This window comes from Neolamprologus brichardi, chromosome 15, assembly GCF_056152115.1.
Source record: "Neolamprologus brichardi isolate AB-2024 chromosome 15, ASM5615211v1, whole genome shotgun sequence".
Classification (NCBI taxonomy): domain Eukaryota; kingdom Metazoa; phylum Chordata; class Actinopteri; order Cichliformes; family Cichlidae; genus Neolamprologus; species Neolamprologus brichardi.
This window is the reverse complement of record NC_142118.1, coordinates 35,817,567-35,844,936: the sequence shown is the minus strand read 5'-3', so window position 1 is coordinate 35,844,936 and position 27,370 is coordinate 35,817,567. Positions and strand designations below refer to the sequence as shown.

General features: G+C 41.7%; 2 protein-coding genes across 6 annotated transcripts; both read left to right on the top strand.

Annotated features, from left to right (window-relative positions):
- Positions 1-27,069, top strand: rubcn (rubicon autophagy regulator). 5 transcript variants are annotated; one of them, XM_087852775.1, is made up of 22 exons: positions 1-347; positions 2,191-2,344; positions 4,603-4,686; positions 7,350-7,509; positions 7,625-7,731; positions 7,922-8,147; positions 9,214-9,645; positions 10,244-10,291; positions 11,199-11,294; positions 12,957-13,072; positions 13,253-13,448; positions 14,353-14,460; positions 15,660-15,734; positions 18,309-18,369; positions 20,317-20,449; positions 20,526-20,671; positions 20,990-21,054; positions 21,152-21,390; positions 21,694-21,755; positions 21,845-21,998; positions 22,129-22,222; positions 24,994-27,069. In XM_087852775.1, the coding sequence occupies exons 1-22, from the start codon at positions 310-312 to the stop codon at positions 25,128-25,130; spliced, it is 2,931 nt and encodes a 976-aa protein (XP_087708901.1). In that variant the 5' UTR covers positions 1-309; the 3' UTR covers positions 25,131-27,069. The 5 variants fall into 5 exon arrangements, with proteins under 5 accessions (XP_087708901.1, XP_087708904.1, XP_087708900.1 ...); XM_087852774.1 differs by having other exon boundaries at positions 2-347; positions 20,314-20,449; XM_087852778.1 differs by lacking the exon at positions 15,660-15,734.
- On the top strand, positions 22,229-24,976 carry LOC148098635 (uncharacterized). Its single transcript, XM_087852779.1, has one exon. It carries the CDS (start codon positions 22,351-22,353, stop codon positions 23,293-23,295), a length of 945 nt encoding a protein of 314 aa, XP_087708905.1. The 5' UTR covers positions 22,229-22,350; the 3' UTR covers positions 23,296-24,976.
- Positions 27,070-27,370: the final 301 nt, after the last annotated feature.

Here is a 27,370-nt window from a genome sequence, read left to right as displayed (position 1 = left end):
TTATTTTTAAATTATTTAACTGAGGGCGGTATTATCTGGTGTTATTTTAAAGTAAGCACTGTTACGTTAAATAGTGGGCAGAGCTACGCAGAACACCACCGCCCACTGATGATTGTAGCAGGTCATGCGGCCTCCACTGTTTTGATCCACGGCTCTGACAGACAGGGTAGAGATGGCGGAAGACTTTAAGTCCGGGTGACTCTTTCAAACAACCCTGCAACTGCGATACATCTCTATTGTACCTAACAGGGCGGGATATTCTCCGAGAAGCTGGCGGCTTTGTACGGCACTCGGTTCCTCCCTGAGGACATGGAGATCAGGGCAGAGGGAGAATCGGAGGAGCGCAGGTGAGTGACAGGTTGGGCAGCGTTGGTATACGGCTAACACCCATGGTTTCATAAACAAGGCAACTAAAGAGTTATGTTACTGGTTACCTGTGAGCTTTGTTTAAAAAGATGACCAGCAGTGAACACATTTAAGCTGTGTAAACTGTAAAAAATGCGAGCCTAAGTAGGTTTGAACACTAGTGAAGAACTAATACCAGTATTACCCGTTAAGCTAGGCTAGGCTAACCTGACATGGTAAGGTTTGACAGGCTGGAGCTAATGGCTCTATCCCAAAGTCTTCTGGTTTATTATTTACTGTGTTGTAAAAAATATGGCGTTGTTAGAATGCACATTTGGAAGATGAGGGAAAGGCTTGTATTCGTTAGCGTTATTAGAGCTGTTAGCTGTCATACAGTGAGATGGTGCTAACAGCTAAACTGACCACATAAAGTAACTGTTGTCTAATAAGATTAAAATATGGGTTATATCAGCAAGCTAAGCAGGTGGTTATTTTTATGAAGGTTTACTGAAGATCAGCAGAATTACTAACAGTGCAAGTACTGGAAGACTTTTGGGAAGTTCAAGTATTTCCAAGTGTTTTCCCTAGCAGCTTAGAAGGATACATGTTTGCAGATCCTCTTTGCACAGCCCGGGGTTCCTCGTACATGAACACGCACAGATAAGAGTGGAAGGTAATCCTTAAAACCTCAATCTCTCCGAGTCTAGAGGAATTTTACCCCTGGATGTGGCGGTGCTAATTACATAACTTCACCCCTCTCACAGATGCACCACGCTCCGCAGTATGTGCAGAATGCTCGCTAACCTCCGGCCTCGTCCCCCCTACACTCCTGTGTTACACGTATTATGTGATTTGATTAGTTGGCTCTGTGTCTTAACTCGTGATGCTGCTGCTGCTGCTCAGAAATTCTGCTGATGCCTAAGAAAAGACCTTGTGTTCACTGTTGTGCTTCTTCCAGGTTTTATTGACTTTTCTAGCTGGCCGATCTACTTTAACACACTGTCTCTGCCTGAGATACTGTTTTTGATCTATTAGGAAAATAAATTGTTGTGATTGTCTTTGGCCATGTCAGCCTAGATCAAAGAACTCTTAAGTCTGGTTTCACAGCCTTACAACACACAATCTTCTGTATTTTGTTGCAGTTGTGTTTTTATATTATCTACTGGATTTATTTAACACCATGGAGAACATGTCCAGTTAAGTTCTCCTATAATCAAGGAGTTCACCCTCAGTTGTTAACGTGAAGGTTTCTTTGTTTAATTTTTTTCATTTGTGTGCTGCTGGTGAAGTTTGACTTGCTGAACTGAGGGGGAATGAGGAAGTCCTGTGAGCCAGCAATTTATGGCTCTTGGGGAGTGTCTAATATCTAGTATCTGAGCAACCTTCCACTGCTGACTGTATCCTAAAGATAAGCGTTGACTCAGTGCTCAGTGGGTACATGTCAATGACTGAATTTGTTTTGCAGTATACTTCATGAAGGTACTTGTAGAATTCAAGTGGGCTCTCACTAGGTTCAAGATCTGCCTTTTATTTACATTTGTACACAAAATATTGATGTTCATGATAGAACGTCATGAACATCAATAATGGGTTCAAACGTACTGACCTTTCCAGACTCTTGGCTATCAGGAAAAGTCCACATGTTCATGTTAGGATGTAATGACACTGCTCACACATTTAGTAATGCTCAGCATTTCCAATACGTCATTGAATTTCTGATTATTTCTGAGAAAAGAATTTTGGTCTAGATGATTAATGGATTAATCAGCTGCATTGCCAACACCAGAACCTCTGTACCTCCTTCCTCTTTGTTAAACGTCTTCTTGCTTCCCTGTTGCCTTCCAGAAAGGAGCACTGGAAGCTGCTGTCCAGCCTGAAGACCACAGTGGAGGGCCTCTTGTCCACCAACAACCCTAACGTGTGGTCGCGGTATGGTGGCTTGCAGCGGCTGCACAAGGACATGAACAACATCCTCAGCCATGGACTGAGGAATGAGCAGGTCAGCACACGAAGCCCATATCGGTCACAACAACAAACCTTTTTTTTGTTTTTGTTTTAACAGAACAAGGATGGCATTTACTAAAATAACACCAGCATATTCGCATGCTTGGGGGAAAATAAAGAATGCTGATTTTGCTAGATACGTCTTGTGTGTTTTGTATCTTATTACCCGTGCTGTGTCTGTGCCATCTGATTCTGGTATGAAGACAAAAACACTTTGTGTTGCACTGAAGGTGCATTTACCCTGATCAAACTGACCAACTGTATCAACACAGCATGCCTGATGAGGTTTTGGTGCATGCATGTATTGAGACTTGGGATGTTTATGTGAGTGATATTGACAGAAGTGCTGTGTTTGTATTGAAAAACCTGTTCTGATCTGACAGATACTCTACATATCATGGCAATGGGAGTACCTGCTTAACCACCTGCCTTCATATTCAATTAAAAACAAAAGTGAAACACAAATGTGAACTAATCAGGAACAAATAAAACCATAATAAATCTGGCCGGGATGGAAGCGTGTGATTTTTATCAGGTGGTTTACAGTCATGTGGGGGGAAAAAAAAAAGAAGTTTTTACAGGACTGTGCAGTCTTGTGAAATCTAAATACACCCTTACGTCCGTGAATTAGGAGGATAAGACGCAGGAAAGTGCAAATGTATTTGATTAACAGATCATCAGGAAGTGTGAGGACCTCCTGTAGAAGCAAATGTTTTGGTGGTTTGATCATCAGTTAGCATGTTAAGTGCTAAATGATGGTATAATGGGGAAAAAACAACAGAACAGGTTTGGCTTGTTTGACAGCGTTACCAGGGGAAGACTCTTCTGTCTAAAATGAACATGGCAACAGGGCTTAGGCTTGCAAAACCACATCTGAACAAATCATAAGACTTCTGGAACAATGTCCTTTGGACAGATGAGAGCACTTTGGAGAGTTTTGTCCATAGTGCACAGCATCATGTCTGGTAAAAATCAAACACAGTATACCCGTGCAAACACCTCATACCAGCTGTCAAGAACTGTAGTTGAGAAGTGATGATTTGGGCTTATTTTGCAGCCACATGAATCGGGACATCTTGCAGTTGTTAAACTCTTCTGCATATCCAAGTATTTTTAAGTCAAATGTGAAGCCGTTGGTCCGACAGTTAAAGCCTGGTCAAAATTATACAATGCAGCATGAAAATAATCCCAAGCACAACAGAATGGCTGAAAAAGAAAAGAATCGCAGTAGTGCAGCCGCCCAGTCAAAGTCCAGATCTCAGCCTGATTGAAATGCTGTGGTGGAGCCGTGAGAGCTGTGTATAAACAAATGCCCGCAAATGAACTAAAGTGGTGTTGTAGAGAAGCTGCTCCACAGCAATGTGAGAGACTAATAAATAGAGGTGGGAATCACCATACATCCCACGATACGATATTATCACAATACTTAACGCACGATACGATATTATTGCAATTTTTAAAAATATTTTGCGATATTCAGATTCTGTACATAAAGGTAAACTTTATCAATATTCATTTTATCTAATATCAAAGTCTCACACTCAGTCTTTCTCTCATTTCAGTTTTATTGTTGACAAACTGAACGGTTTGTATTACAGTCTAGTCCAACTTAACTGAACGCAACCATCTGGTACAATTATAGCTATTCTGAACTATGCAGTTTATGAAAACTATGCAGCCCCTTCAGCAACTGAAGAATTTGAAAGTAAATTAAAACAAAATATAATTTTACATTAAATAAAAAAGTTTTAAACTTAATTAAAATAAAACATGTCTTAAATTAAAATAAGTAAACTGTCATGTTTATTGCTGCCAAAAAAAAAGTTAAACACATTTGGACAGTGAAGGAATGTCAGGATTCTTGCTCAGAAAAAGGATCAACATGCTCTGAAGTCAGAGCACAAAAACCTTTTTTGTAACAAAATATCGATTTCTGCTGTCCCTGTATCGATACATTATTACCAAACAAAATATCACGATACTACACAGTATCGATTTTTCCCCCCACCCCTACTAATAAAGTTAAACAGAAAATCATAACTTATTGTTACTAAGGGCGATTCTGTAAACTACCAATTCACCAAAACTTTCTTTTTAACTAACTGGATGAATATTTTCTTTTTCTTTTTTTTCAGTTGCTCTTCTAAAATTTAAGAAAAATATGATATGAAACACAACACTCGTTCTTCATAATGACTTACTGTATTGGTTGAAGCTGACTGGGTCATACAAGCCTTTGGCCTTGTGTTGCAGGTGTACTACAAGCAGAGAAACTATTGGCCGTTTGTTTGGTGTGTTCGCTACATCAGCCCACAACTCGCCTCCCACGTTGAACAGGTATGCCCAGCCATGTTAAAGCTTTTTATGGGATGTAACTTTTTCTTTTAAACTTTCCTGACCCATAAATATTTCTACTAGACTTTCTGTGCATGATTCAATTTCTTTCTTATTCGAAACGGTGATACAGACTCTTAATACATCCTCTGGCTGAAACAAGCTGCTTTAGCGCTCACCCACTTTAAGCCGGCTTTCTTCTGATTGGCTGGCCTTTACAGAGATTTGGAACAGCAGTTCAAAAAGAAAAAAATTAAAAAGCATCTTTATTTAATCATATTTTTACATATTTTACATATTTTTCCCTAAATAATGTGGCAAAATGTATATTTTGAAAATACAGTATACACTCTTTTGGCTCTGGTTCTCCTTAACTAAATAATTAATAGTTGCTGTTTAGCAGTGTTTGAGAAAAATATGCTACTGTGATTTAATGCTAAGTGTGATGTGTGGTTTATTTACGTTACATTGGTTGCTAATGTGGTTTTCATTTCTAAATCAGTATCTTCCCCATCGGGGGTCGCTTCGGTTCCTACTTCTGAGTCATCTTGTTCAAAGCTTTAAACAGTGGTGGTGGTTGTTTACTATAAATGTGGAACCTGTAAAAAGAGCTAATGTTTCAGTTCTCCAATCCTTGTTCACAGCTACCAGGGATGCACACATGTATGTTTATATCTTTTTCAATTCAATTTTATTTATATAGCGCCAAATCACAACAAAAGTCGCCTCAAGGCGCTTCATAGATACAGAGAAAAACCCAACAATCATATGACCTCCTATGAGCAAGCACTTTGGCGACAGTGGGAAGGAAAAACTCCCTTTTAACAGGAAGAAACCTCCAGCAGAACCAGGCTCAGGGAGGGGCGGGGCTATCTGCTGCGACCGGTTGGGGTGAGAGAAGGAAGACAGGATAAAGACATGCTGTGGAAGAGAGACAGAGATTAATAACAAGTATGATTCAATGCAGAGAGGTCTGTTAACACATAGTGAGTGAGAAAAGTGACTGGAAAGGAAAAACTCAATGCATCATGGGAATCCCCGGCAGCCTACGTCTATTGCAGCATAACTAAGGGAGGATTCAGGGTCACCTGGTCCAGCCCTAACTATATGCTTTAGCAAAAAGGAAAGTTTGAAGCCTAATCTTAAAAGTAGAGATAGTGTCTGTCTCCTGAATCCAAACTGGAAGCTGGTTCCACAGAAGAGGGGCCTGAAAACTGAAGGCTCTGCCTCCCATTCTACTTTTAAATACTCTAGGAACAACAAGTAGGCCTGCAGAGCGAGAGCGAAGTGCTCTAATAGGGTGATATGGTACTACAAGGTCATTAAGATAAGATGGGGCCTGATTATTTAAGACCTTGTATGTGAGGAGCAGGATTTTGAATTCAATTCTGGATTTAACAGGAAGCCAATGAAGGGAAGCCAAAACAGGAGAAATATGCTCTCTCTTTCTAGTCTAGTCTTGCTGCAGCATTTTGGATTAGCTGAAGGCTTTTCAGTGAGTTTTTTGGACATCCTGATAACAATAAATTGCAGTAGTCCAGCCTGGAAGTAATAAATGCATGATGTTGTTGCTTTTATGTTGTTGCTGTGTGTTTTAGTTTTGAAAGTATAGCAAGCTTCCTGAGAGAGCTGCAAAAGCAAAGAGTAAGCAATTGCATAATTTAGGCTCAGAAGAAGCATTTGTTTACTACAAACCAAACACATCTTTAGTGTGAAGGTTGCATTTAAAAACACGACACTGTTGGATTTGGAGGATTTATCTGTTCTGCAGGAAAAATGATAATTTACTTTGTTTTAACCTGTAATGTGCTTTTGTCCCATCAAGCCTGAAGCGCTAGATTTGCTGGAACTTCCTCCCTTTTGTGGAAAATCCCCATAAAGTGTTGTTAGAATGTGTTTGAGAAAAATAACATGGGCCTTATAATAAATTTCTTGAAAAATACCCCCCAAACTCACATGATCTGATGGCCTGGGTAGAGCCACTACACTTGCTTAAATTGCTGACTTTTTGCTTCCTAGTTTGTTGTGGAAAACGGTCTGCCTTTAACCCCAGTCCTGTCTGTCAGGGGGTAATGGAGTTGTATAAGAGCTAATGGACTTGGAGTAATCTAGTTATCCTCATTATTCCCCTGGTGTTACAGACCAGCAGGGCTCACTCGGGCATAATGCAATCACCATGTGATGATTGTTTGTTGTTCATATCTGAGCCGCCGTCCTCTAGTTTTGTGCTGCTTTTTATCACCTGACATTCCACTTGTTTTTCTCTCTTTTCAAGCCTGGTGTCTATTTCTGTCTCTTCTTCCTAAACCCTCCTCGTAGCTTTAGACCAACAGGTGGGAAACACTTATGGGGAATGTTTGCAGGAAAACTCAGTTAGGTTGACTCAGTGTTGGCTTAATGTTTCTTTTAACAATAGAAACTAGTTTGAAATGTATAGAAGAAGATCTGGGTAGGTGTTAGAAACAATTAACTGCCAAGGATGAACTCCAAAGCCAAAGCCAAAGCCAGCACCACCTGCTGAATGGTCACAAAAACAAAATCCAGTTAAGGAAATGTTTATGGCCTAAGTTTGATCACATAATTAGAGATGGAAATGTGCTTTTACAGACATATAAAAGTTTTAGCCTGTGTCAACACTTTCCCATCTGTTCTCTGTCCATCCTCAGTTCAGGCACCTGGAGCCGGTGCTAAGCACTGGGATGAAGAGTGCTGGTGAAAGCTACAAGGCTGAGCGTTGGCTGCTTCACAGCTTACAGGTTCACATGCTGTCATCGCAGCTCCGACCTTTGCTCAAGCATCTGGGACACACGCGTAAATACTACAATGGTGAGCCACGTTAATAACAGCCCAGGTTGATATACTTGTATTAGAAATTGCTGTGGTGTATAAGTTGTGTTAACTTCGTTTTTCCCCCCTCTCTCGTGCTGGGTCCGTCTTTCAGATGATGCTTTTCTGCTGAGCGAGCCTCACGTGACCGCCATGTTCCAGTGCGTGGAAGCTGTGGAGCAGAATAATCCCAAACTGCTCGCCCAAGTAGACACTGTTGGGGTGGGTTTTCTGACATCTTTGCACATATCACCTGTTTATTCATGAAAAGGTCACTTGTGCAAATGTTTTTCTGTTTCACTCAAGTTTGACCACACTGTAAACACATCATTCAGTTGTTAAAGTGATTTAATTTTTCAAAGAAAAGAAACTCCTTTTACTTTTATTAAAAATCTTTCTTTCCGCTGCCCAGCTGTCCCCTCTGAAGGGCCCACCTTGCCTGGGACTACTGAAGAGCCAGAGTCTGTGTGTCTTGCCCGGATCTGGTGGGGCCTGGAGAAACGCCGACAAGGCTCCCAGTAGAGAATCTCTAAGCCGCAGACTCACCACCTCCAACTGCTCTCTGCGAGAAGCAGCCGCCACCAGCCAAAACTCTGCAAGCACTACAGCAGCTGGATCCTCAAACAGCAACAGCACAAGTGAGAAAAGAGGCTGGGTTGTGGATTTATTTTTTCTTATACTTAAGTGTCTTGTTGCATGCTCAATCATCCAGGTAAGTAAATCTCCAAAAGTTGATTCTGTTCATCTGGATGTCGCGTTCTCATTGGGAGAAACGTTTCGTCACTCATCCAAGTGACTTCTTCAGTCTCAGCTGACTGCAGGTTTCCCCGATCTTATAAACCAGCGGTCCCCAACCCCCGGGCCTCGGACCGGTACCGGGCCGCGAGAGTTGAGGCTCAGGTGTGAAATGTGTGGTTTTCAGGGGTTTTATCGTTTTTCAGCGTTAACTCGGTTTTCCTGGGTCTTTTCACGTGTGTTATGAATAAATCTTCTTTTTTTCGGTACTGATACTAGTTTTATTTTGTTGTATTTATCCGCGACACCTTAAAGGCCGGTCCATGAAAATATTGTCGGGCATAAACCGGTCCGTGGCGCAAAAAAAGGTTGGGGACCACTTTTTTTGGTCTCCAACCTTTTTATAAACGGTTATAAACAGTACATTTGCATAATGACGGAAACCAGCCCAGTGAAGGAACAATGGGCTGGGAGGTCAGTTCCTTCATCATAATTATGCAAATTCTCAAGAACCGTTGATCAATGGCCATGAGTATCATTCACAGAGAGTTGGGGAATGTCCCCTCTCGGGTGGATTTGTGGTAAGGCGCTATGAATACACTACAGTTTGTATGTGAATAGGCAGGCTGAGTTAACCGTACAGAGGCCTGATTGTTTGTGGGCAAAGCCAATTGGTGAAGAATGTGTTAATGCAGTTGGCGAAGTCAGTGTCCTGAGCTGAATGTGCTCACTGAAATGGACAAGGGTGGTTAAAAAATAGCTTAAGTGGATTTAAAATCTCTGCAGCGTGTCACCATTTTTAGACAGTCAGTTTGTATAAACAAAAACAGACATGCACGGCGGCTTGTGTACATACGCAAGCCCTCGTGGGGCAGAAAATTCTGGGAGTAAAATTTGAATATGCGAAAAACCAAAAACCCATAAGCAAAATCTGAGTACGAATCTTAATCTGTCCCATTTGTCTTGCAGACACTACCTCTCAAACCAGCAGCCTGGAATCTGAATGGGTGGTTGTCACCAGTCCGGGGGAGAACGCACGAGGTGCCACACCCCCACCTGGCTCAGCGTCCATCCCTTCAATCTCATTAACGGACACCAACTCGACGCCCTCCTTCCTTCAGCCTGAGGCTGACGAGTACGGTGGCGGCGGTGACTCTGACGATGGTCCAGAGTATTTGGCCATCGGTAACCTCGGGCAACGCAACGATCGACGCAATTCCCAAAGCTCCACCCACAGCAGCGAGCGGGGGGGGAACACGGACCAATCCCTGCAGCGTTCTACTACACAGGCCCCGCAGAGGCGTTCATCATTTTCAGAGGGCCAGAAGGGGCCGGGGAGGGGGCTCAAAGGACACACTCGATCATTCTCTGACACGGGGGTCAATCAGAAACTCAGGAATGGTGAGTAGGAGATTTCAAGAGTTTCCGTTTGGAAGGGAATGTTTTATTTATTTAAATTACAGCGTATAGCAATTTTCTGTTTAATTAAGGAGCCTCTCTTTCCTATGAGAAACATTTAAAGATAAACTTGTACTTCAAAATTGATTGTAATACTTCCTAAAGCGGTGAAGTTCAGCCTCAGCTAGTAGCCAGTTCACTTCTTGCTTAGTCACTTTGTGTTGCATGTTCATAGATCACAACATGGCCTGTAGTACTTGTGGTATTTATTTGTAATTGTCTGGCGTGTTTCTCTGGAGCGAGTTTGTACATTTCTCATTTTCAGAATTAAACTAACCCTAATTTTACTGTAAGTAGCAGAAAGGGTTAAGGGTGAGGTTAAGCTGTAGTTCTACCTGCATAGTATGTGTGTTTTTTCACAGCTCTCTGATATGCGGTTAAGCCGTGTTCTCGCACGCTTCCTGTCTGAGGTTTTAAAGCTTTCACCCAGTTAATATCGTCTCTGTTTGCTCGGACTGTTTCCCCTTTCTTGGCTTGAATTAATCATCTCTTCTTCTGCTCTGTCCTTCTCTTATCTCTCCCTTCTACTGTTTGCACAAAGGAGGGGGCCACAGAAAAATCACCATAATAATAGAGGACCCGGTAGCAGGTTGGCGGTGCAGTTTCACTGTACTCCATCACATGACTTCTCATCTCCCCTCCCTTTAAAAAAAAAAAAAAAAAAAAAGTTCTTTGTGTGCATGGTGAAGAACTCCATCCCTCTTATTTTCCACTCTTGTCTTCAGCCCATCATTTGTGTTTTGGATTTTAAGGACTTTTTTCTTCTTATTTGTTTATTTAAACCAAATCAGATTGGTGTGAAAAAGTCACTTTATCACTTTGTTTTCTTTTGTTCTGGGACTCTATTACAATTCACACCTTGGCTCATGTGACCCTTACGACTCGCATGACAATGAGGTGGGTCAATGACTGTCAGAAGTGTCCATTACAGGTTAAATACCTGGGAGTGTCCCGTCTATTTGAGAACCCAAAAAGCAACATTGCCTTTAACTGAAGTGTGATGGGGGTGACCGGCGACCATAAAGGTTCCCTAAGACTACGTGTCAGTATTGTATTCAAAGAATCATGTAGTCTTGTCTTTTCTTCTGATGTTTTGAAGTTTTAATATAAATTCTGGAGCTCACAGAGAGGAAGATTCCCAATGCAAAACATAACTTTAATGCAGTATTGTTTACACTTGCAAAGCAATGACAGTGTAAACAATACTGTAAGTTTGCGGTCTTTAAGTAAAAGTGGGTCACTGAGTGATATAGACTACCTCTGTTTCACTCTGCAGTTAGGCTGGTTGGCACTCAAAGCCATGTTTGTTTCAGTGTAGCCATACACTACACAATAGCCTTAGACGTCATTGTCCAACACAAAGCATTTAACCAGCTGCTTTTCCTGCACTCAAGCATGTTTGCATCCATTTCTTTTAAAAGAGTACTGTAATGAGGTGAATGACTCTCGATGATAAAAAGGTATTAACACACCCTGTGTGTGTGTGTGTATCTCAGAATCAGCAGGCGAGGACTGCTGCATGAAAGACTACAGCCCGTTCTCACCTCAGCACAGTGATACCAGCACATCCAGCTCTCTTTACATGGAGTCTTGTGAGTTTTCTGTGTGAATACTGACACGCATATGTCAGCTGACGTCTTGATGAGTTTTGTTTATTCAAAATGCAATTAGGTCATTAAATAGAGATCGACAGACCACGTGACTTTCGCGCATTGCATTGTAGGTACGAATGGCAGCAAAATCAAAACGCTGCATCAGGCGCTAGCATTTCCAGCACCGGTAATCATTCATTCTGCGGTTTTAATCCCTACTTGCATTTTATTTGCCCCCAAAACAGTTATGTACAAAACGAAGAAGAACACGGCAGGTCCGTACAAAGAGAGACTTGACGAAAAGGCAAAAAATAGTACGTGGAAAAAATCAAAGGAGTGAAAGGGTCAGATCCAGGGGAGCGTACAGAGTGGGCTAAAGACGTTGGCGTGCTGCCCAACTTTCATCACACTCATATTTAGAATTATATGGTCCTAAGTGTGAGTGCATACACTCACGAAATGTTTAGTAACTTCAGATCCCTGCAACAAGCCCAGCTCCAGTTTACTTTGGTGTGTCTATTTTCTGATTTGGACTATTTCATTTTACAGCTGTCGTTAAAATTTTCTCCTGTACAGGCCAACGCAAGATCCAATAGAAATAAAATAAGTGTTTCATAATTCATTCAATTTATTGTCTTTATTTATAACTGGCATTAATATTTCATTCTATTATAGATTCTTACAAGAAAGAGGCAAAATTAAATCCATTATGCTTTATTAGCTGCTTCGGTGAAAAACAAACAAAAATATATCAAACAACTTACTGGAAAACAGTTATTCATCACTTGATTGCTTCAATACAACCCTTGGGCACATATATGCAGGACTTTTCGTGGCTGTTTTGATCTCGCTCTCCCTCTTAACTGATCAAATCTCGCTGTGGTAGCAGCTTTAAACTCGGTATGACCCAGGTCGATAGAGGGGGCCCAGTGTGGATCGCAGCATTCTGTAGGCTGGTTTTCCTGCAAAACACAACAAACATTAGCAGGCAAAGCCACAGTGAACAAAGCAGCATAGCGCAACAAATTCAGTTCAAATCCATATAGACTTATTTGTAACCCACATCAACAGTTATGTTATGATAAATTACGTGTTAAGTACAACAAAAGATTTACCTTTGTGGAAATGCTTGGAGCAGACTAACATGTGAGCTGGAGTGTTCTGGAACGTTATATTTGGTCTTGGAATAGCTGTAATCCAGGCCATCCATCGCCGCTTCGTGACTTCGGAAACACGACTTGAACAATTTTTCTTCCACGAAGGAATCCGATTAAAACCCATCTCTTTGACCGCCGGCTTCCCGTGGCTGTCATGTGACCGCCTATGGCCTTTAATAATACAACAGCTTCTTGCCATTCTTTGTGTCTCAGTTTATCTCTGTGTGACTGTTGTCCTGTAATAGCCTGCGCGTGCCGACACTTGTACCTACAGTCCTTTGCGGTTTTACTCCGGAAATGATGTCACATTTTCGATCTCTATTGTCCAAGATTATGTAAAATGGATAAAAGTAAATCTGTCTTGACCAACACCTCAATTAAAAAGTGTTTCTTCTGGCAGAACCTTTTGATTTGTAGGCAACATTATGGCACTTAAATTCCAGTGCAGTGTGTAAATGTCTGTTTTTATGGCTTTGTGTTTCTTTGTATGCTTTGTTTACTTCAGATGGGTCCCAGTACAGCAGTACCTCAGAGGGGATGTTCAGGAGGCCGTCAGAGGGGCAGAGCCTCATCAGCTACCTGTCAGAGCAGGACTTTGGCAGCTGTGCAGACCTTGAGAAGGTCAGGGCTTAATTCATTGCAAATGTAAATTGAATCTCATGCAAACATAATTGAAATGAAGAAAAATGTAGAAATTATGGGTGAAGATATGATGATAGTTACAATCAAATTTCCCCTTGTGGGACAATTAAATTATTATTCTATTATATTCTTCTTTTTAATTACCTCTGTGTGCTGCAGGAAAATGCCCATTTCAGCATCTCCGAGTCGCTTATTGCTGCCATCGAGCTGATGAAGTACAACATGCGGCGCCAGGAGGAGGGCGAGGAGGAAGGAGACAGTGACAACGAGATTCAGCAGCTGAAGCAGAAGATTCGCCTGCGGAGGCAGCAGATCAGACGCAGCCGTCTGCCGCCATCAGCAAACTCCCAACACGGTGCGCAAACATCAGTTACATGAAATCCTTTTGTCATCTGTACACAGACACAGTACTTCATGTGATTCTAGGTCTCTCAGTAGAGAGAGAGCTATTTAGTTGTCATTCTTCAAAAACAATGTGTCTGTTTAATTAAAGTAGCTTTCACTGATGCACAGATGTTTAAAATAAAAACTTTTAATAGATCCTCACATTTAAATCAGATAGTAAGAACCTGCTTTTTTCACTTGAGGAACATTTCTAAACTTAGATCCATCGTGTCAACAAGTGAACTCGAGATGATCAAACATGCTTTTGTCTCTACTAGACTTGACTGCTGTAACAGCCTGTTTACTTGTCTAAACAAGAAAGGGCTAGCTCGTCTACAGGTTCAAAACTCTGCAGTGAGGCTACTGACCAGCTCCAACAAGGGAGCTCATATGACCCCTGTTTTAAAGAGCATTACAGGGACAACCCCCCCCCCCCCCCATATTGCTGATTTGATTCATACACATACTTCCACTCGTAACCTGAGGCCATCAAACCAAAACCTTTTAGTGGTCTCCCACACACGTTTTAAAACCCGAGGGGACCGATCTTTCCAAGCTGTTGCACCCAGACTGTGGAATGCACTTCCCCTATTTCTACGGTGTTTGGACTCAGTGGAGACCTTCAAAAGGCAGCTAAAGACATTTTTATTTCAAAAAGCTTTTAATTAGACCATAGTTTTTATGATGTATTTATAACTTTATTGTGTTTTTACCTTGTAAAGCCCTTTGTGACACATGTCTGTGAAAGGTGCTATATAAATAAACTTTACTTACATATACAGATGGACCACAGAAATGCTGGAGAAACCATTTATGATTTTTTTTTTTTTTTTATTGCACATGTTGTTTATTTCCGTGTCCTTTCTTCTGTGCAGCTTTTCACTCCACTGACAGTGGAGGCTCCAGGAGGAGCTCTCAGGACTCCTACCAGGGCCTGTCTGACTCGGGCTCAGCGGAGGAGGTGGAGGAGTGTGAACTGCGAGGTAGAGAGGGAATGAGGGAACACTGGGAGGGGGGGATTTTATAATTCATCATTGATTCGATTAATTCACTTTCTGGTCATAATTCATAACCTTTTCATCAGTCTGTCTGCTCACCAAGCATGTCACATTTCACCGAAGACCCTAAATAGCGCAGAGTTCACATAATACTAGCTATTTCTGCTGTTGCCATTTATATATAGCTGTTAAAGGCATGTGATCACACACGCTAAGGATTTATATAGTCATACTCATTTTGAAAGGCGTAGCTATTCTAGGAAGTATTTCTCATACTACAAACAACAGTAGTCTATGAATTGCTTTGATTCTGCTAATAAGGGTTGTGGTTTTTCTTGTGTCTTGGTGGGTTTTATGTATGAATGTATATACATGTATTTAACTGTACTTGGAAATGAACATCTTGGGGATTTCTGCTAACAGTAGGGCTGTCCTCTAACATTTAACTAAATGTTAGCAGAGGATAATTGGTTAGGTTGGTTGGTAGGGGGGAAAAGAAACTTTGACCCAAAAGTTCTCAGGAAGTTACAATCATGGACAGATGCTGTGAAGCTGATATTTAGTCATTCATCTGTCGACCTAATATCATTTACAACTCGTCTTTACTTTAGTCCTTTAGCACTGGTGCTTGTTACAGACTCTCTTTACTGGTTGTTGCAATACATTCAGATGTATTCCTGCTTTTGCAATAATGAAGCAGCAGTTTTTTTTGTTGTTGTTTTTTATTGTGTGGTGTTACTGGTAACATTCTTACCTAGAACTAAAATATTTTACCGTTTCCTCAGTATATGAACTCAACAGCCATTTAATTCAATATACCTGTTAAAGTACTTAATTAAAATATTAAGCTGGTTAGTTGTAATACTGTGTTCAAGTTCAAACCAAGCATCAGAAGGGAAGAAAGGTGTTTAGGAGAAACTGCTAACTTGTTATCTTTACACATAACCATGTGTGGGGTTTACTGAAACTGGTCTAAAAAGGAGAAAATATCCAGTGCATGGCTATTCTCCAGGTTAAGAAGCCTTGTTGATACCAGAGGTCAGAGGAGAAGATGTTTTCGCCCTTGTACCTGCATGACTTCCACATGTACATGCTCCTCTGGATGCGGCAGCGCAGTGTGGCACTGACACACACTCTGTGGAGTGTAAAAATGTATGCATGTGGTGACAGTTTGTGTCTCTCAGATGGCTGTGAGGGTCAGTCCCTGTTGGCGATGTCTCAGAACGGCCTCTCCCTGTCACTCGCCTCCCTCTTCTCAGGTATCTGCGGGCTGGAGTGGTGGGCGTGGCTCCACAGCTACTTACAGGCAGTTTACTGTGGCTGTGCTCCTCTGAGAGGAAGCTGGTGGTTCTACTCCAAACTGAAAAACCTTCTTTCATTAATCGCTGTAACTGTGCTGGATGTGGGTCCTGCATAATTGCCGTGCTAGTTAGTGTTTTGGTTTCATAGTAATACTTTTTTTTTTTTTTTAAACTTCCATTTCACCCAGCTCTCACCACTAATTTTTATACTATTGTGCATATAAGGTTTTGCAATAATATCTTATCTTTACCTGCTTTTATAGTCTTTTAAGTATTTAATTGAGAGCTATGCAAGCTGTGCACCAAAGGCATTAAAATTTGATACATTTCTGGGTTTAATTTACAACCAAATTACAAAAAAGTTGGAATCTGTGTAAAATGTATATAAAAAGAAAACGTACAGATTTGTCTTATTTACAAAAGAACTTGGCCAACATGTCAAATGTTTAAACTGACATTATGTAACATTTTAAGCTCATTTTAAATTTTACTGGAGCATAGCATCCCTTCATTATTTCACAATAGCTGCTCTCCAGTCCTCAGTTGACTTTGTTGTACTTTTATTTAGTTTTTCGTTTGTTTCATTGCGCTCCAAGATCTGCACTGCAGACAGGTCAGTTCAGAACATGGAGTCTGCAACATCTAGCTGAAATATTCAAGGTGTTCTCTGACAAACATGTCATCCTGATAGGAGCATATGCTGCTCTAAAACCTGTATATACCTTTCAGGTCTGATGGCTGATGTGCAAGCTGCTAATTCCATAGGCAATAATGCACTCGCATAACATTGTTTGAAGTGAGTGCTGATAACACGCTGGATGGTCTCCATCTTGTGTTTGGTCATGTGGACAAAATAGGTTAGAAACACTTAGGCTTCAGCCTTTTGTTTCTTGTGTCCAAACTTTTTTGAGATGTTGCTGCCATCAAATCAAAACAAGTTAATATTTATGTGTATAATATGTCTCAGTTTAAGCACTTGGTGTGTTTTGTTCTATTAAGAATAAAATGCGAGTTTATGAAATTTGCATTGCAAATGATAGAGTGCTGAATAACCACTCTTAGCAGTTTCCTTCCATAACTAAAAACCAAACACAGTTGTGATGCTGTCGGCTCAGTCTCATACTCACTCAGCTATTTTATTTTCCTTGTTGTGTCCAGTATCTAATCTCTTTACAAGAACTTGTCAGTTTGGAGATGAGCCACCTGCCTCCTCACCTCAGTGAAACTGTGCTCTTGGCTTTTTGTGTTAGTGCTTGTTGCTCAATGCTCCGGGGTTTTGGTGGTGCAGGAAGACGAATGTGCCTGTACCTGTCGGGGTTTAAAGAGGCTCTCGGGAGGAGACGAGGGAGTTAACCAGTTGCATCCTGTGGCTGTTGTACATTTGAGGTTATCACGTATCCATCCATTCATCCATCCATCCATCCATCCATTCATCCCAGTCATTATTCATTACTTCCAACATGTGTCCAATGACCATCTGGTGTTGTCACACATGCGTCCTTCCACCATGTGTTCATATTTAAAGAAGTTAGCTCTGTTACCAGAATGGTGCTAGGATTATTCCTGATTAGGTACACTTCAGGAGGAATAACAAAGAAGCGGTTATCTCTTAGGGGGATTTCGTTTAGACATCACAGCTTTAATTTTCTCGTAGCATTTTCCTGAAAATGCACCGTTTAAAGAGAAGGCAAAGAAATTGGCTAACACCACTGACTACAATATCCCAACAAATCTAACAGCTTTCTAACTGTGCTGTAATTGCAACTCACTCCTCTGAACACAGACTGATCAAAAAGATCAATTGTCAGAGCTTCTATGCACACATGATTTACGTTGTGTGCCACTAATTGAAAATTCCACATTCACACGATGGTTTTTAATCATCTCGAGCAATCAGAACAAATGCAACTGTTCAGACCTTTGTATCTGTAGGTCTTGAGTTTGTTAGTAGAAGCTATTCATAACACACATAATCAAAAGATTTTTAAAATCCATCTTATCTGTTCTGCACCAACTTTAATTGCCTGCAATCCTGAAATTTTGGCTGTAACCTGCACTCGTATGAGCAAACAGGAATGTTGATCCTGAAAGAAACTGGTAAATCCATGCAGGCGGTCTCCTGTTCTGCCAAACCTGTGCTGCTTTTGTCTTTGCTCGCTAGTTTCTTTTCTTTCTTTTTTTTTAAGAACACGTTTTAGTGATGATATTGAAACGGTTTAGCTTTCACTGCATGTTTTCTGCTTAAGTGATTTTAAAATTAGCTTGAATTAGAAGAGAAGAGATGATATTTTGGTCAAATTTATCTTCCTCGATTTGTTTCACTTTTTAATCTTCAACCTCTTTGATTAATTTTTTATTATTATTTATTTTTAACTCTGCTTTGCTGTAGCAAATAGTGGCAACAAACCAACGAAACACCATCCACTCGCCAGTTGCTTGCAAGCCTTTGGAAGCCCTCTCTTAAAAATGAGTCCTGTTACTGTTTGTTTTCACTCGGCCAAATCTCCTTTAACTTTTTGCTGTGGCTTCTAGATGCAGACATAAAGCACAGTGTGAGCTCCAGCGGCAGATCTTTTCTCAGCTCAGATTCAATGTAAGTAAATTTTTCTCATTTCTCTTTACATCATAATTTTGTCAGCTTTACTTTAAAAACTGGCTCAGTACCTCACTAAAGAACAGCTCTCTGGCTCGACAAATCACGGAAGCTCCACTACCACATCGTCGTTCTAGACAGACCAATCACTGCAAGGACAGAGGGTCTCCTGACCCCCTTTATAGTAGCCACTGGCCCAACCACAGGCATTTTCAAATAGCCCTTTTCCTCTAGTACTTACTGGAGCAGCTCGACTCGACTCGGTTTTTCAGGTTTTCTGTTAGGTGGCAGTACCTGATACCAGGTACCTTTTTTATTACCTACTGAGCCGGGGTTCCAAACAATCTAAAGCAATTGGAAAATTTGACATCAACAGACTGCATGCCACCAATTTGACACTCAGTGGCGTCACTTGATGAGTCATGAGTGTCTCCACAGAAACCTGGCAACGAGGGAAATGACTACCCACAAAACACAATGGTTCCCGAGGCTGACAAAGTGCCGTACACTGAGTAGCCGGTATACCGTCACCTCGATGTCCTCCATTGTTGTGGTGTTCATGTCGCATGCAAATGACGTCACTGGACTTTCAGCTGGATTGCTGTAACAATCTCGTGTACATTGAACGGTACTCAGGTCACTTTTTCATTACAACTAAGTCAAGTTGAGCCAAGTAGGTGCTAGGTGAAATAGGCCAAAAGTACCGTATTTCCCGGACTACAAAGCGCACCTGAATATTAGCCGCACAAGCTAAAATCAGGGGAAAATCCCGTTTTGTACATACATTAGCCGCACCTGACTAAAAGCCGCAGGTGTTTCAATGTTGACTTATCATATGTAAGAGAATATGCACAAAGGGAATTGTCAGGAAAGAGATGGCTGTTTGGAGACACACACCTTCTATTAATATTTTGAAAAACAAGTTATGGGTACATATTTGCATAACTTTTTAGGTATATGTACAAGTAACATGTACTGTGCTTCATAAACGAGTAACAAATGTAGTACATAACAATAACCTACAGCACACCAGAAAAATAGATTCGGACTACCTTTTAGGCTCAGGTGCAGTGACACGGCTTAAACAAGAAGAAAAGTCAGTCATTCACCACCATCTTTCTCTTCTTCCTGCGCACTAAAACCACCAAAGTCCTCTTCTCCAGTGTCGGATACGAACAGGCTCAGGATGGCTACGTCCTCCACTCTCCGCTTCTTTCCTTCGTTGTCACTTTCAAAACCAAACAAATCCTCGTTGTCAGTGTCGGAGTCGAACACCCACCACGATCCTCCGTTGGTGATCATGGATGTTTTCACACTTTTCCACGCTGTCAGAATCCACCGGTGGAGTTGAGCATAACTTGCTTTTCGCAAGTATATCGCCGCTCGTCATCCACGCCTCCCGCTGAACGCGTAGCGCTACTTTGAAGTTTGTTTTTCGTGCTACTTGTACGGCACTACGTTGCCTGGCGGATGGACATGTGGCCAACATACCACTCTTGAACCCCGATCCTTCCGCCAGGCAACGTAGTGCCGTACAACAGCGGAACAAACAAAACAAATCCTCTTACTATATGACAAAAATCATGGACAATCCATAGAAAAGCCGCACCTGACTAAAAGCCGCAGGGTTCAAAGCTTGTGCAAAAAGTAGCGGCTTATAGCCCGACAATTACGGTATTTCCTCTACGTGCCCATGCACCATTGCTCTTACTGTTATTGTCATACTAATAACTTACTGATAATACACAAGGACCTATTTGGAGTTGAAGACCAGAGTTGAAGTCACTTAAACAAAACAAAGCGTGCTTTAAGTTTCCTACACTCCATTGACTTCATTTAGTTAGTTTAATCAATCAGTTGAATTCCAAATTTGAACATTAAAATGAATCAAGTTGTAGATTTTACTGTCCCCTTTTTTTAAATGTCTTGCTTTCCTGTGTGTAGCAGCACCCCCTCCTTCCTCCAGTCTAACTCAGCTGAGTCAGTAGCCATGGGTTTACTCAGGCAGTTTGAGGGCATGCAGCTTCCTGCAGCTTCTGAGCTCGACTGGCTGGTCCCAGAACAGGATGCCCCTCAGAAGGTACATATCCCTGCCGCTTGCAGTTTTCCAAACACGGCACTGAACATTGTACTCAACTGATCATGCTGTCTCCCAGTTGTTGCCCATCCCAGACTCTCTGCCGATCTCTCCTGATGACGGCGAGCACGCAGACATCTACAAGTTAAGGATTCGGGTCAGAGGTAACCTCGAGTGGGCGCCGCCGCGACCACAGATCATCTTCAACATTCATCCTGCACCCAAGTGAGTCCACATCATATGTATCATGATCTTTGTGAAAATAAATTAAAATAAATAAATAAATGTATGAAAAATAAATAAAAGCATACTACAGGGATTTAAGTGGATACAGTAGGTGGAGAGGAGGAGTCTAAATTAGGGTTCTGTTAGCACCAATGAACTTAATTTAGATTTTTCAGGAATAATGGTGATGACTGTGGGCTCTTTCACAGAAAATTTAAAGATATGCTTATATTTATTAATCATTTCAGACATGCAGTGATCAAGTAAGAGACACAACTGTTTGCAGTTTGCATTTTTTAACTAATTCTTGTCTTTCAGGAGGAAGATAATAGTGGCTAAACAGAACTACCGCTGTGCTGGCTGTGGCACCCGCATTGACCCAGGTTATAACCAGCAACAACATAAAAGCTAAAGGAATTGTTCTGCGTGCACATCCTTACCTTACCGCCCTGTGTTTTTTGTTGCCTGTCCCTGCCTCAGACTACATTAAGCGGCTACGTTACTGCGAATACCTCGGCCGGTACTTCTGCCAGTGCTGTCATGAAAACTCTCAGGCGGTGGTTCCCGGCCGGGTGCTGAGGAAGTGGGACTTCAGCAAATACTATGTCAGCAACTTTGCCCGGGACCTGCTGAGCAAGATTTCTGGAGATCCGCTTTTCAACCTCAACGATATCAACAGCGAGCTGTACAAGAAAAACAAATCTCTGGAGACTGTTCGAGTGAGTGCAGAGGCAGCAGTGACATTATCATGCTCAGACTAACATCACCAACATGCAATATCATTAAGAAAGAGTGTTGCAAAATAATTCACACTCTGTCTTTATCTTATATCCTGTATTTGAATTTATTTTTGCAAGTGCTTCAATGAATTACTGCACATACTTCTGATTTTCCTGGAAAATATAAAGAGATGATGGTTGACTTGAGACTTTTGCACCATACAGTAACACAGCCTTACAAGTCATGTTTATTTTTGTCATGCGCGGTGAAGTAAACATAATTTTCTAATGTCGTATATTCAGGTTTTAAGGATGCAGCTTTTTCACATGAAAAATCTCTTCAAGACGTGTCGCCTCGCTAAAGAGTAAGAGATCTCTGCTTTCTCGTAGTTTCCAATCATTTCACAAAGCTCGGTAACAAACTTAATTCGATTGTGTACGTCTCTCTCCTCAGCTTGTTGGACAAGTTCGACAGCCTGCCGGGTCACCTGACAGAGGACTTTCACCTCTTCTCCCTCAACGACCTCACTGCTGTGCGCAACGGGGAACTGGGTTCCCGAATGAAAGAGCTGCTGAAACTTGGTACCATGCACGTAGCCAGCTGTGTGGTAAGATGAGAGTCAGGTTCCTCTATAAATTAAATTGGGCTTTTGGACAATAACATCAACAAATACAATGCTTTTTGGGTTTTTTTTTCATGTTAATCTAAAATTTCCTTTTCCCTCATCTTATCCTCAGCTGTGCCAAGCAAAAGGCTTTGTTTGCGAGTTCTGCGGGAACGACAAAGACATCATCTTCCCTTTCCACCTGAGCAAGTGCCAGCGTTGCGAAGGTGAGCCCTCTCTGCTGGTGGCAGGCCTGGGTGGGGCAAGGCCCTTCTCCCACCTCTCCGTTCAGTTTACCTGGCCAGATTGGAAGATTCCCAAGCCTCGTAGCCTGGCAAAGGCCCTCGCGGTGGGCATGAAAGAGGGGGTGGGTGGGGAGGAGGATTTAGGGATGAGAGTAGATGAGGTGTGGAGTGGAGAGCAAAAGGAGCAGGAGGAAGTGCGACAAGCATCAAGAGACACAGCACAAGTGAGACATGAGAAAGGGGGACTATTTCAAGGTTTTACTGCTGGAAAACTAGTTAAAGCTTTTTCCCGGAATAAGCTTAATGAGGAGGAGCAGGTAATGACAAGAGGGCGGGATTCAGAGAGGAAGGAACAGATAGTGCATGATGACAACAGAAGCGTTGGTCAGCACGGTGGGGTGGAGAGCAGTGAGGGGGAGCAGAGCAAGGAAAAGGAGGCTAGACATACAAGAAAGGAAAAAAGGAACTTCTTAAAGGTTTTTCAGATGGGTAGATTAAAGAAAAGCATCTTAAAAGCAGACAAAAGGGACAGCGACAGAGAAATAGGCAGCAGCGTGGAAAGTTTAAATGAAATTGGAAAAGAGGGGAAGGGAGGTGGCAAGGCATCAGTGCTAAGAAGTCGAGTCAAAGGTTCTTCAGAAACAGACGTGGAGGATGAGCGGAAACCAGAAGTGAAAGAGGAAGACAGAAATGAAGAGTTTAAAAAAAGATCCTCAGAGGAAGCACGGGGAACGGCAGACGAAAAGAAAGATGGGGCCCAAGCTGGGAGAACGGGGAAAACTGAATCTGTGGCTGACAAACATCCCGTTATGAGACGAGAATCTCATCAACTGACAACTGATGTCTCCAGAGGGAGAAGCAAGGAGGAGGAGAGTAGTGGAAGTGGGGAAAGTGATGGAGGAAGAAACCCTGAGGAGGAAGGCCAAGAAGAATCAGGAATTGTGACGCGGAGTAACTGGAGAAAACTTAAAACTCGCAAAGGCAGGAAAATAACCAGAGGCAGGAAGATGAGGGAAGGCATGGAGAAAAATAAGACAAGAGGGGAAGTGACATAGATCATGATGCAGGGGGAGGACACGAGTGAGGAGGGCTGTGTCCTGGGATCACCAAGGATTAGGAAACCTGAGTAAAACTGGAATCAACTCACAGCAAAGTTTAATTTGATACATTTGCTGGATTAAAACCAGCTCCTGTTTGTCCAGAACAAGCGATGGATTTCTGCAGTCAACCAAAGGCCTCACGGTTATTTATCCTTTGACTATCGAGCAGTTATTGTACAGTGACTTAAGTTCGTCTACCCTTGAGGTACATGTTTTTTACAGTGTTCACAGTCTTGATATTTAAAATGTTACTACCCCAAACGCACATTTCTGGCAGTTAACGCTTGTGTAGCTGTGCATTAATGTTTACCAAAACCAGAAAGTCTTATAGAAACCAAGTTGGACAATCCTTATTGCCAAGAGTATGATGATGATGATGATATCGATACCACTCTTATATTTGCCTGTTAAAGGTAAAACAATGGCCTATAAACGTCTCTAAACTTTGCAGATGCACGAGTTGGGCCTCATGTGTTTACATCCAGTGTTAAATATGTAGTTTTAATCTTACTTTGCAGACATAAGAGTGGTGTTCACTTACTGCACAGGACATGCTGAACTGTCCCTTTAGGTGTTGTAATATGTCTTGTGTGTTAAATTATTATTGGATGTTGTAGCTTCGTATTTCAGCCATCTTTTTCCCTTTGGTCTGGTGTTTCTGTTGTTACGGTGCTGGTGGAGGGTCGATGGTTTTTTGCGGTGGATCTCTTTTGGCTGAGGTTGTGGAGGTGCTGGCGCTCTACGTTCCCATCTTTCTCTCGGTGCTCTGAGCTGCTTCCGTGTTGTTGGTGTGTGTCACTGTGAAAGAGACGCTGCTCCTTGTAGTTGCTGCTTTTATTCTTCTTGAGATCTTTTCTGGGAACGGTTGGCAACTGTACGACAGTGGTGCGTCGCTCTGAAACGTTTACATTTCTGCATGCTTCGTTTCGGTGGGTGTTTGTGTTTGTCGGAGTCGTTTTCTCGCACGTGTTCCACCTGAGCTGCTGATTTCATTCCCTTTGTTCGTGTGTGATGTCGGCTGAAGAAGAGTCAAGTAAATCTGGACTCTGCTGCTGTTGTTGCTACGCTGCCTCGCCTGTGTTTTTTAAACCCTTTTATTTTAGTATTTAGGCTTTTGTCGAAGGAACTAGTTTATTAACGTGCGATTGTGACGACATGAATCCGATTGAATGTGTAATTTATGCTTTTTAGTAGCTTCTGCTTCTGATTGCTATTATTTAAGCTGGTTTTTATTTTATGTCCTCATAAAATAAACTTTGTTTTTGAATTTGAGTTGCCTGTTTTTTCATGAGTCCATCATCAACAGAAAAAAAGAGATCCCCGTTAGAGCATCTTATGGGAATGAGGCTGAGTAATGAAACGGGACATGTCTGGACATGTTTCCTTGAGCTGTGCTTATCCCGGGATATGACTTGCCTGACATACCTGCTCCTTATGGCTTTCTGCCTTTTTCTTCTGCAGCTTTTATACCTTCCCCGCTCCACCCATCGTCCCTCAGCTCTAATTGTGATTGGCTGCTGTTTGTGCAGTCCAAACATGAAACTAGTTAAACCGGTTTACACTGCGCAGGTGTTGCTTTCTTGTTAAGATGACACACAAGCTCAGTTAAACTGGCTTTCTTTTTAAAAAATGTTTTCTCTCTGCTTTTTTCAGACTGCCACGCGTGTTACCACCGCACCTGCTTCCGCACAGGTAAAGATTGTCCTCGCTGCCAGCGGCTGGCAGACCGGAGAGAGAGGATGGCACGCAAAAACATGGAGGAGCAAGAAGATGAGGGAGGCGGGCCTTAAAGCTGGCAACAGGGGAACCTCAGAGAAAGAGGAGGAGGAGAAGCACAACACGACGATGATTGTAGTGGCTGACCATCTCTCGTTCAGTTCCAGCCTTTGTAACCCGGGGAGACGGCCTTCGCAAACAGCTGATTGCCTCACATGCAGGTTTTACTACATCAGGGCAGCCGCATCACTCAGAAAGAGGACCAAGGCTGGTGTTGATTTTTCCTATGAATCTCTTTTAGACATGCACTTTACTCTAAGAATGCGTCCTGCTAGAATGGTAGTGATTTTTAGAAATCAGCTCCCTGATTTGGCAATTGGATTAGATTTGTCTGTCCTTTGCTGATGACTTTATTTAAATTTCCTTGTAAATATGAACTGAATATTCTTGCCAGCATCTCCGTATGGTAGTGCTTCTGTTGCTCCAAAGGGAGTTTTACAATAGGGCACCTTTCTTGCTTCAGCTGTGCTGAATCATTCCTGAATTAATAAAATCGCTCCGTGTGTGTGGATGAGAAAACGTGCTGCCTTACACAGATGTTTGATGCTCTCATGTTGTAGTTTCATGTGTGAAAACAGCCAAAGATTCTCGACCTGTCAGAAAGTCCCCATTTTTCTCTTTTAAATCTTTAAATTGGGATTACAAAACGTTAGATTTGAAGAGCTGATCAGTTTCCCAGTTAAGACGGTGTATTTAAATAACCCGGGAGTGCTCTCTTCCTTGCTCCTTACTGTCCCGTTTTTAGCTATTTTACACACATTTGTGTGGCTCTTGGACAAAGCTGCATTCAAAAACACTGGACGTTAGAGGAGGTGTTTCAAATCAGCATTGAGTATTTTTTTAAAAAAAATAAAAATGTGCTGCTGCTGCTTTGTGTGCATTTGGTTACTGGAGAGAGGTGTTGTGAGTGTGGGTGCTTGTGTTGATTTGCGCACACGTCTACCTGCTGTGCGTGTAGCCCAACTGGCACACGGCTGCTCGTTGTAGGTTTTGGAATATTGGAGAAGGTTTGGTTAATTGCACTGATCCCATGTTTTTGTTGGAGGGGCCGAGGGTGGGACATCACTCTTTGAGTTTTTAGATGCGTGTCAGGAACATGAACCCTGATCTTGAACGGTCTTAAAAGTTCCTGCCGGTTGAGTTTCTCAACATTGTGAAGATATAGAAGGTATAAGAGACCATTATCACTTCTTGGGCTAAATTTTATGTTTTTTCTTCCAGCAGTTTGAAAGTGTAAACACGACGGTTCACTGTTTGAACACAGAGTTGTGTGTGAAAGCAATTTTTTCCAATAGGACTGCTAGCTTGGAGTCTCCTTTAACTGTTTAAACTGACGGGCTGTAGGTTCTGACCACATATGAGAGTGCTGTTATCACCCGTAGCAGATGAGTAATTTCAGTAGTTGAACCAAAAAATATCTTTACAACTCTGATCGTTTTATTTTGCAAACCCAGTATTGCACAGAGGAATAGAAATGTCTGATTATTGGCTCTGTTGTGAGCTGAATTGAAGTCCTGAAGTCCTTCGATAGACTAGATAAAACTCCAGTGTATGTATCCCATCTGTAGATTTGAGTTGTTGAGGTTTTGGGCACATAAGGATAAAATATCTTTATTTAAAACTGCCAGAGAGACTGATTTTTGAATTTTGAGATGCTTTTTAGAAGAAACGCTGAACAAAGTGACTGCTCAGCTCTACTGATAAACCTCCATTTAGATGATTATTAGTATTGGTTTTGTTGCCTTTAACATGGACGAGCGAAGGAGCCTTACAGTGCACTACAGATACAAATGTATGCTATTAAATAAGTTAATTATTATGATTAATATTGTGTGTTCATTTGCTTTGGTTCTGTAATCATGTTAATAATAAATGACTGGCTAGACTGTTAATAAGTGTCATTCTTCACTTGAAGAACTTTTCTTGGTTAATAAAACGGAAGTCTTGGAAGTTTCTGCTGTGTATGTTCATAATTAGTATTTAATACATCAGTTTTTTGTTTGCTTGTTTTGTTTTTGTGTGATTGCAAAACTACAGGCTGGCGCCCCCTGGTGGGCCATGAAGGTACTTCAGATCGACTATAGGAGATCATTAACAATAACCCATTTTGAACATTTCCTTCATACATGTAATTTGTATGCAGTTTAAATAAAAGAGAATGTATAATTTTTAATGTTGCACTTCTGAACCTTTAATATGCCATAATCCTATTTATACGGTGAATCAAACGATTATCATTTTGGTTTCTATAAGA

Excerpts from the sequence above, each read along its gene's own strand:
- rubcn (XM_087852774.1), top strand. The coding sequence starts at position 310 with ATGGAGATCAGGGCAGAGGGAGAATCGGAGGAGCGCAG. Across the intron at positions 8,148-9,213 it reads CTCAAACAGCAACAGCACAA|ACACTACCTCTCAAACCAGC; the intron begins GTGAGAAAAGAG and ends TTTGTCTTGCAG. Across the intron at positions 21,756-21,844 it reads ACGTGTCGCCTCGCTAAAGA|CTTGTTGGACAAGTTCGACA; the intron begins GTAAGAGATCTC and ends CTCTCTCCTCAG.
- LOC148098635 (XM_087852779.1), top strand. The coding sequence starts at position 22,351 with ATGAAAGAGGGGGTGGGTGGGGAGGAGGATTTAGGGATGAGAGTAGAT.